Genomic DNA, 9,600 nt, shown 5'->3' with positions numbered 1-9,600 from the left:
TCCAGCTCCAGGTTGAGCTGTCATTCAGCATCTTAGCTGTGGAGGGCAGTGTCACTGGCCCTCATATGTGGGATCCGAACCGGGGTCCTCTGGCGTCCCAAGCCAGTTCTTAACCATCGCGCACTCGGCCGGCCCCGGAACCTTCTTATCTGAAGCCCAGATGTCTCCATAGCTGCTTTTGGCATGGGGGATGAGGAAGTTTTGATAAGAGTAGGGTCCCTGGGGATGGCCAGGAGCTTGGATGCCTGGCAGCTGTGTGTGCACATTTTGTGATGGTGGTGGGGTGTGTCACTCCGTGTGTGTGTGTGTGTGTGTCTGTGTGTGTATTGTACTTTTTATCAGCTCTGCACCATTTCCCATTGCTTATCTTTAAATGATTTTTCTCTGTGGATTTCATAGGATGGTGGAGAGAGGGCAAGACATCAGAAGCCAAGAGAGAAGACAGAAAGCCTGAGAAAGCTTGCAAAGACATGCATGTAGATGCATAGTGAGGAGAACAAAGGAAAGAGGGAGCCGCAGAAAAGAGAAAGAAGAAGGCAGCATGGCATAATCATGTGGAGAGATGAGAGCTCAAATAACTAGCTTTGGAATGAGGCGAGCTGTTGGTGGGAGTGAAATGGGACACTGGGGCTTTAAAATTAATTGGATCTGAGTGATCAATTTATCAAGGGCTTTAGCAGAAGGAGGGAGATGAGGTGTGGGTAAGAGAAAAAGAACAGGAGAGACAAAGGCATATTAAACATATTGAGAGATGTAATTCATCCTAACAGATGAAAGAAAATCAGTTATCTAGGTGTCCCAATGATGCAGGAAATGTGCAATAAAAGAAAAAATCTTAGCAAACTGAAACTAGAAGTGGATCTCCTTAACTTGATTTTTCTGTTAAAAATCTACAGGAGATATCATATTTAATGGTGAATATTGAAATGTTTGCTTTAAGATGGGGAACAAGGCAAGGATGCCTGTTATGGTGTCTGGGATCATACTGATGGCCCTGGCCTGTGCAACAAGGAAGGAAAAAGCAATGAACAGTTCAAGGACTGGAAAGGAAGAAATGAAAGTGTCTTTATTTACAGATGTTATCATTAGATACAATGCAAACCCCGGAGGATCTGCAGATATAATTATTGGATTTATAAAAGGTCGAGAAAGCTTATGAGATGCTGAAGTCAATTGGAGTCTACGCTCCCATAAACGAAAAATGTAATCTTAAGAAAAAAACATTTATCCATAGCATGAAATGTACAAAGCATCTATGTACCCTATCACTTCTTGTAAGATGTTAACATTAGGGGAAGCTGGTTAAAGGGTACAGGAATGCTCTATCCCTTTACAGTTCTGTAACTTCAACTTTTCTGGATATCTAAAATTTTTCCAAAATAAACAGGTTATTTGAACAATTAAGAGTTCTGTTCAGAAAATAACACAATAAATAGAATGAAAACCAGCCACAAAATTGAAGATTTTTTTTACAACGCATGAAACCAACAAAAGATTTGTATCTAATATGGATAAATAACTACAAAATCAATAGGAAAAGAGTCAACTTTTAAAAAATGGATTAAAGACTTGAACCGGCATTTCGCCCTAATAAGAAACCAATAACCACATAAAATGTTCTATCTCATGAACAATCAGAGAGCAAATCAAAACCAAATGGGGCACCACTTCACCCCACTTTACTTTGGCACAATTGAAAAACCTGGACAATTCAAAGTGTTGGCAAGGATGTGGAGCAACCAAATGCTTATATGGTTCTGGTTCAGTGTAAACTGCTGGTGCAACATGTAAACTGCTGGAGCAACAAGATGTTATCTTGTGAAGCTGAGCATGTGGGTGTCCTAAGATCAGCCACCCTTACCCATGTAAACCCAGCCTATATTTCTGAGAATGGCCCTAAGAGCTTTGTAATAAACTCAAAGTGGAAACGACCTTAATGTCCACCAACTGGAGAATAAATAACCAATGGTGTACGCCAAAGGAACACTATATGGCAGTCAAAAATGCATGCATTACACCTACGGCTTCTGGCACTGTTCTAGGCACTGGAGATACACGGTGAACAAGTGTGCAGGGCACTGGCCCACGTGTAACTGCCCAGCTAGATGTGTGGGGAGGGGTGGTGAGCAGAACTGTGTCAAGATCAGGGCTCAACCAGAGGAAGAGTTAGGGTCTGGTGGCATCCAGAGAAGCAGATTAAAGGCTCAGTTTTGGGGAGTTAAGGAAGTCTTCCTGGTGGAGGATATGTTTGAACTGGTTACTGATGGATGAATAGGAGTTTGCCAGTTACACAAGGGAGTGCAAGGATGGGATCCAGTCTGAGTATGTGCAAAGATCCACAGGCTGGGTGTCTTAAGAGAGAGTGAAACAGAGACACACAGAGATACATAGACAGGCCATGGCAGAGACACAGAGAGACTGGACGGAGAGAGGCTCAGGGGGAGGCACATGACAGAGAGAGACAGGGATACAAAGATTTAGAGGAACAGAGAGACAAAAATATAGAGAAACACAGGCAAAGAGACAGAGATGTAGAGACAGAGGGAAAGAGATACTCAGGGAGAGTAGAGAGGCAGTTAAGGACTCAATAGAGAGCCAGTGGGCCCACAGAACGACTCAAGGAGAGACATAAATACGCAGAGCCGGAAGGGAATCTGAGGGGGAGGGGGAAGAAGGGGCGCCGTTAATCACTCTGGTCCGGGAGCCCTCACGGGCTCCCGCCCTTTAAAGCTTCCCTCAAACCCAGCCCGCCGCGCCCCCGCCAAATCAGGCGTCCCCAGGCTCCGCCTGCTGGCTCTACGTCAGCGACACGTCAGGAGCTGTCCGAGGCCCCGGTGCTGAACCAAGATGGCCGGTGGCGGAGGCCGGGCCCCGGCGTGAGCCGAGCGCGGGCTACAGCCCCGGCCATGCCCCAGCCCAGTGGCAGCTGAGCCCAACCTGACGGAGCCGGCCCGCCGGCGACCCCGGAGACATGTCTCTACTTTGCGTTGGAGGTAGGAGGCGAGGCTGCAGGGCGGGAACCGGTGTGGACCCGGACTAGTCTCGGGGTCCGTGTGGATGCGGCTGGGCTCCTGGGGGGTGGGAGGGAGGTGAGCTAAGTACACGCGGCTGGACTTTTGAAGGTGTAGCCCTTGTAGACGCCTCAGGGCGCCTGATCTGTGTAGACGCAGCTGGGCTCTCAGGGGCTCCTGGTGGTCGCTGCTGGGGGTCATGTGGCCATGGCTGAACGCGGAGGCCCGTGTGGACATCAGTAGGGACCTGGAGTTCTATCTTGAAATGGTCTAGACTAGGGCATCTGTGTAGACCAAGTTATTAGGGGGCCTGTGTGGAATGGGGCTGGGCTAGATAGTTCGAATGAATGCTGCGGGGTACTTGGAAGGAGTCCCATGTTGTGGGCTGGGCTGCGGGTCCTCACGGACGCCGACTGGGCTCGGAATTCGAAGAGCAGTGCGGGAGGAGTCTCCAAGGCCCCATCGTGTAAGATTTGGGTAAGGGGGCTCGGCTATCATTAAACTGCGAGCTCTAGGAATCCTCCAGCCCTGGGTGTGGAGAGGACTGGGAAGGGGGATGGGGAGACCCCTCCCCACGTCCTGAGAGGTCTGTCATTGGGGGTCTGGGGGCGCTTTTCCGGTTAACTCTTTGGCTTCCCGAGTCGGGGGCTGAGGGAATCGCCTGAGGGCCTCCCCCTCCCTGCCCCCTCCAGCATTCCGGAACCCGTATCAGGCCTTCTCCGCAGGGAGCCGACCCCTTGTAGGTGCAATGCCCCGCCCCATGCATCCCTTCTGGCCCATCTTCACTTCACCCACTTTGCGCCTAAGGGAGGGAGGGAGAGATGGGGTGGAGCTATTTTGGGGCCAGAACGCCATCTGTACTGAGGCCCACGCCCAGGCCTACACTTTGCACTGGGGTGAGGGGGGAGAGAGAGAGACGCGGGAGGGGCATGGCCGCCCCCTACCTCTGAGGCTGGGTGGGGGAGAAGCCAGCCCACTAGGACCTAGGCATCCCGGACACTCCTGCCGAGAACTCAGGCTCTGGGAGACCTTGGGCGGCAGGGGTGGTAGCGAACAGGGGCTCCAGGCTTATAGAGGTCTCAACCTTGGGTTTTAAGGACCCCCCTCAACCCTACTTCTTTCAAGAAGGCTGGGGTGCGGGGAGAGGTGTGTCAGCCAAGTCTAAGATGTCAGGCTTCGGGAGACCTTAGGCAACGGGGAGTGTGCATGCGTGTGTGTGTGTGTGTGTGTGTGTGTGTGTGTGTGTGTGTGTGAGAGAGAGAGAGAGAGAGAGAGAGAGAGAGAGAGAGAGAGAGAGGAGAGACTTAACCTTAGTCTCCGCCTGGACCCCGAAGGGGTCCGCCTGGACCCCAAAGGGCAAGCCTGGGAGCCGGGAACCTCCCCACTGCCCCCGCTGCCCTTCCCCTTCCTTTTCCTCCCCCTTCCCCTCCCCCTCTGCTGCTCCATTCACAAACCCAGCCCCGCCTGCCCGCTCCCCGCCTCAGAGCTCCCGGTGAGCAGATCGCGCAGGGCTGGGCCGGCGTAGACACGGGTGTTCTTAAAGGGACAGTGGTCTCCTTTCCCTGAACTCGTTCCTGACGGGCGGGGCTGGTGGTGGCAGAAGGGCCCATAAGATCAAAAGTCTACACATCCATCCCCTAGCCTTTGAAATTAAGGGGAGTGGGGAGGTGGAGGGGACCCCCATGCAACCGCCACGGACTAGGCCTAAGGGGAGAGAGGGAGGTGAAGGTCCAAGTCCCCCACTGGCCTCTCTCCCTTCCTCTAAGTTGCTTAGCACTTGAGGGGAGGTGGGATGAGGGTGAGGAGGTTGGTGGGTTAGGGCTAGCACTGGAAGAGGGGGCAAATGTGGGTGTTCCTGGCTGACTCTGTGCTCCTCCCACCCCACCCCACCCCACCCCACCCTGCCTCACATTTTCCCGAGTTCGGTTCCTCTGGAAGGCTTGCCTAGTTTCGGAGGAGGCGGGGGAGAATCTCACCCTTAACTCTGACGCAAACAGGAGGCGGGGACGCGGGGGTGGTGTGAAGGAGGGGCGATAAGAAGGGCGAGGCTCCCTGACACGGAGGCCTGGGATAAGAATTGTGTTGGACGATTCTATGAAACGACAAGGGAGGGAGTCACCAGCTGAGTGAAGGGGGGTCGTTGGGAGGGGCAAGGCTGCGGGTGAGGTGGAGGGTAAAGTCCTGAGGTGTAAGGGAAGCATACAATGCTTGAGGGGGAGACTGGGAACGCTGGTAGGGGAGGGGGTACTTGAGGGAGGCCAGGAGGGGGGAGAATGTAAGGGGGAGGGGGCAGGACAGCAGTAGAGCTGGAGTGGGAGGGCTTTCCAAGGGTCTCAGTTCATCCTTGGGGTTGAGGAAATACCTGGCTGCCCATCCAGGGACCCACTCACGTGTGCCCATCCCTGCATACATATGAGCTGTCACCTTCATACCCAGACTTGCCCTGTGTGGACAGAAATGCTCAGAATCCACATGTGCCTATGAAGATCATGTGCCTATGAATGCACACACATGGACACGTGCACGTTCACACACATGTATAAAGGACACAGTCTGCCACCACAGGCATGGTCCCTAAAATACAGGTGTGTGTGTCTGCACATGCAAACACACATGTATCCACAGGTGTTTGATGTGTGTTCATAATATCCATGTTTCATCAAGATCTGCTCGTGCCCTAACATGCAGGCATGTACCCATATATACTTTCTAGGGCCCCAAATCTTGAAGAAACACATGTGTACACAGAAGCACATGCCAAGGCATGTGTGTATACATATGGCAATACTTGTCTGAACACTCACAGCAGTCCCTTTAAACAGGTGAATGATGATGCATATAGGCACACGCTTACAAGTATTATATAGCTTCACACAAGTGTGTAAATGCATGCCAATAAAATACACATGCCATAGAACTGCATCACTTACACACACACACACACACACACACACCATGTGTTTCTACCTAACATATCACCTGCAAGCCCACATGTACCTTGCTCACACATACCAGCATGTCTCACATGGAGTCACACCCTACTCCCCAGTGCAGACCCTCACCTGCATTCAGATACTGCACATGTGCCTCCACGCATATACACACACATTCATGTACATACACCTGCCTGCCCTGGTAACACAAGCAAATGCACACGCTAACCTACGTAATTGCAAGCTTATCTCACACCAGCATGTGGGAGACCACCCTGTACAGGCCTTGCCTTTGCCCCCTCTCATTTTTTATTTATGTGGAGTTCTATTGCTACCCCCACCCCAGTCCATTTGTTAGTTCTTAGCAGAGTCCGGAGTCTGAGAATACGAAGTGCCACCTGGTTCCCTCATGCATTCATTCATATATTTACTCAGCAAGGATTAATTGAGCAGACACTATTGCTGGCTCTGGGGACCCAGCCCTACTCCTGGCCTCATGCTGGTGGGGTCAGAGTGGGAGGGACAGGGAAGGGCTGAGGGAGCCTGGGAGAGGGGCATGCAGGGCTCTTCCTCTGGGGAGCCTGCCCTGATCTCCCCATCACCATCTGCCTGGGTCTCAGAAGGTGAGGGGGAGCTAAGCAGAAGGGAGATGGTGCTGCTCTAGGTGGTGGGACCAACACGTGCAAAATCATGGTGGTGGGGATTTAGTTCTAGACCTTCCTTCCTATGTGCCTCACAGCATTTTGCCAGGCCGCTCAGTGTTTTAAAGGCTCCATAAATATTTGATGAATGAATTTTGGGTACAAATTAGCAAATGCGTGTGAGGGTGAGTTTGCCTCACAACTAATAATAATGTCAACAAGAAACACCATTTTTCCGGCGTTCTACAGACAATGTTGAGGACTTTTATGCTCATTGCCCTCTTTAATCATCACAGTGACTCATTTTACAGATGAGGAAAACTGAGGCTCGGGGAGGTTTAACAACTTGCCTGGTGTCACAGAGTCAGAGGTGTAGCTGTTTGATTCTACAGCCTACTCGGAATGGGGGTGAAGGTTGAGCCTCCTCTCAACCCCTAGGCCCTGGGAGGCACCCAAGTCCCTTCCATGGAGTGAGAATCTGTCCAGAAATTGCCTTCTTTCTTCATCCACTCAGTAAGCAAACATGTCATGATCTCCCCACTCATCATGGCTGTTCCCCTGCCCCTCTCCAAAGAAACCTTCACAATCCCTCTGCCCCTGGTTTCCCTGTTTCTGATACCACCCAGCCAGGAGGGATGTGCATCTAGGTCTTTGCTGTCACCATCCTCATAGGATGCCCTTCAGGGTTGGCTCCGATTCATCTTTAGGGCTGCCATGTTAGCCGCTTCCATAACCTGGACCTCACTTCCCTCCCACATACAAGGTGCCAACCAGGACATCCTGAGCAGGTCGGGGTTTGACTCCCTAAATCCATCCCTTCCTGGCAAGTCCCATACCTGCTCCATTCCTCAATGTGCCCATCTGTAAAATGGGCACACTAGTAGCAACCACTGCCTAGGTTTGCTGGAATTCTCCAGTGAGATGAGGCATGCAGAGCCGTTGACACGATGCTTAGTCTGTGAAAAGGTTCAGTAAGTGTGAGTCAAAGACAGGAAAAATCAATGATGGTGTTTTTATTAATGAGGCCTAAAAGCTTTCTTGAAGGGGGTCCATATGTGTAGGACATTTCCTGAGAGCTCACTGTGTTCTCAGGCCTGTGTACTCCTGAGGGCTCAGGAGTACAGGTGGCAAAAGAGGTGAGGTTCGGCTCACACATACCAGAATGTCCCACATACAGTCACACACCCTACTCCCCAGCATGTTAGGGCAGGGAGGCAAGTTTAGCACCATAGACAGCTCAGGGAACAACTGGTTCAGTGCTGTGACAGAATGTGGGAGGAGGGGCGTAGCTAGTTCTGAACCATGGACAGAGCCTGCACCATAAGGCCGGGGTCTGGGGGGGCGGGGCTACTGGAGCAGGAAATGACGTCATCCCTTCATTTAACACTATTTAATGAGCACGTGCTATATACCAGGCCTAGTTCTGAGTGGTACCTGGTAAATAACACAGACATTTTTGTCAAGGTTTTTTTTTTTTTAAGATTTTATTGGGGAATTGAGGGAGGGGAACAGTGCTGGCAGATGGGGGGGAAGGGGAACAGACAAGTTGCTGTCCTTTTGTTCTTCAGTCTAGTTGTAGAGGATGTTGCTTCACTGGCCCATGTTGGTATTATCATTGCGCTCTTCCTGGGTGAGGCAGATCGGTCGCCAGTCTCTGGATGACCGCTCACGGCGGCTTTTGGCAGCTCACACCGGCTGCCAGACGCTCACGCTGGCTGCCAGCCACACACAGTAGCTTATGGCAGCCCACTGCAGCAGGGGCTGCAGCCTGTGCTGTTGCCTGCAACTCACAGCAGCCCAGCTCCAGGTCGAGTTGTTGTTCACCATCTTAGCTGTAGAGGGCACAGCGTCACTGGCCCTCATATGGGATCCAAACCGGGGCCCTGCTGCTCAGAGCTGGTGTCCCAATCCAGCTCTTAACCAACGCGCCACTCGGCCAGCCCTTTGTCAAGGTTCTTGGTGTGTTTTACACCGGAGGCTCTGGCTTATATCTGTCTTTGGAGGGTGGAATCCTCTCTCCCAGATGCAAAGCCATAGGGGCCAGTGTCCTTATCACAAAGTGCATGTCCACCATCGACATCACATATGAAACTATCAAATATCCCAGAATCTATTTCTGAATTCTCTAGGCTACTTCCCTGCCCCCCACCTTGTAGTGTCTTCTGACACTGGGTAAGCTTGTCCTATAGGGGGTGGTTTGGATGCTTCTCTTGAGGGGCTGGAATCCTCTACTCCCCATCCCCATCCCCAGGCCCCGATGGTCATGAACCAGGTGCCCCAAGACTGGAGTCCACCTCAATTAGAATCCAGGGTCATCCAGTCCAGGGGCACACTTAGAACCCAACCACATAATAAAAATAGTAATGGTCCTATTAATGATAATAATAATAGTGATGATAGTATAATAATGCAGATCCCAATAATGATAAAGAAGAAAGGGGAGAGGAAGGAAGAGAAGGGAAGACGAGAGGAGGAAGGGGAGGAGAAGTAAGGGAGACCAACTAGACCTCACTCACCCCGTTTTCCAATTGGAGAAACTGAGGTCCAGGGCCTGGCAGCGCCTGTGGAAGCCCCCAGCCCCTGCTCTCGCCTCCACAGAGTCTGCTCTCGCCAGCATCTGCCTGTGAAACCACATTAATCAGTCAGCACTGATGGGGCCCCTAGGGACCTTGGAGGCCACTACAGGACACACTTACCGAGTGTCAAAAGACACTACAAGGTGGGGAGCAGGGGTAGCCTGGAGAATTCAGAAATAGATTCTGAGATATTTGGTAGTTTCATATGTGATGTAGACGGTGGACTTGCACTTTGTGATAAGGACACTGGCCCCTATGGCTTTGCATCTGGGAGACAGGACTCCACCCTCCAAAGAGGTCAGAGGGGCCAGCAATGGACACCACCCTCACCCGCCACTCCCAGCGGTCGCGTTGCCCACGTCCTCTGTGCCCACGTTATAAATAGCCTCATGCATGTGACCAGGAGCTCGCGGGGTGGGGGTGGGGGGGTGGAAGGGCG

General features: G+C 51.8%; 1 protein-coding gene across 1 annotated transcript in view; it reads left to right on the top strand.

Moving 5' to 3' along the window:
- The first annotated feature begins 2,805 nt into the window (after positions 1-2,805).
- Positions 2,806-9,600, top strand: part of UNC13A (unc-13 homolog A) — a 63,688-nt gene continuing 56,893 nt past the window's right edge. Inside the window, exon 1 of the mRNA XM_019641840.1 lies at positions 2,806-2,993. Coding sequence (XP_019497385.1) covers positions 2,972-2,993 — 22 coding nt within the window. The 5' untranslated portion in view covers positions 2,806-2,971. The remainder of the gene's footprint in view (positions 2,994-9,600) is intronic.

This window comes from Hipposideros armiger, unplaced genomic scaffold (assembly GCF_001890085.2).
Source record: "Hipposideros armiger isolate ML-2016 unplaced genomic scaffold, ASM189008v1 scaffold_64, whole genome shotgun sequence".
Classification (NCBI taxonomy): Eukaryota; Metazoa; Chordata; class Mammalia; order Chiroptera; family Hipposideridae; genus Hipposideros; species Hipposideros armiger.
Note: the sequence above shows the minus strand (reverse complement) of the source record. Positions and strands in the feature narration are given on the sequence as shown.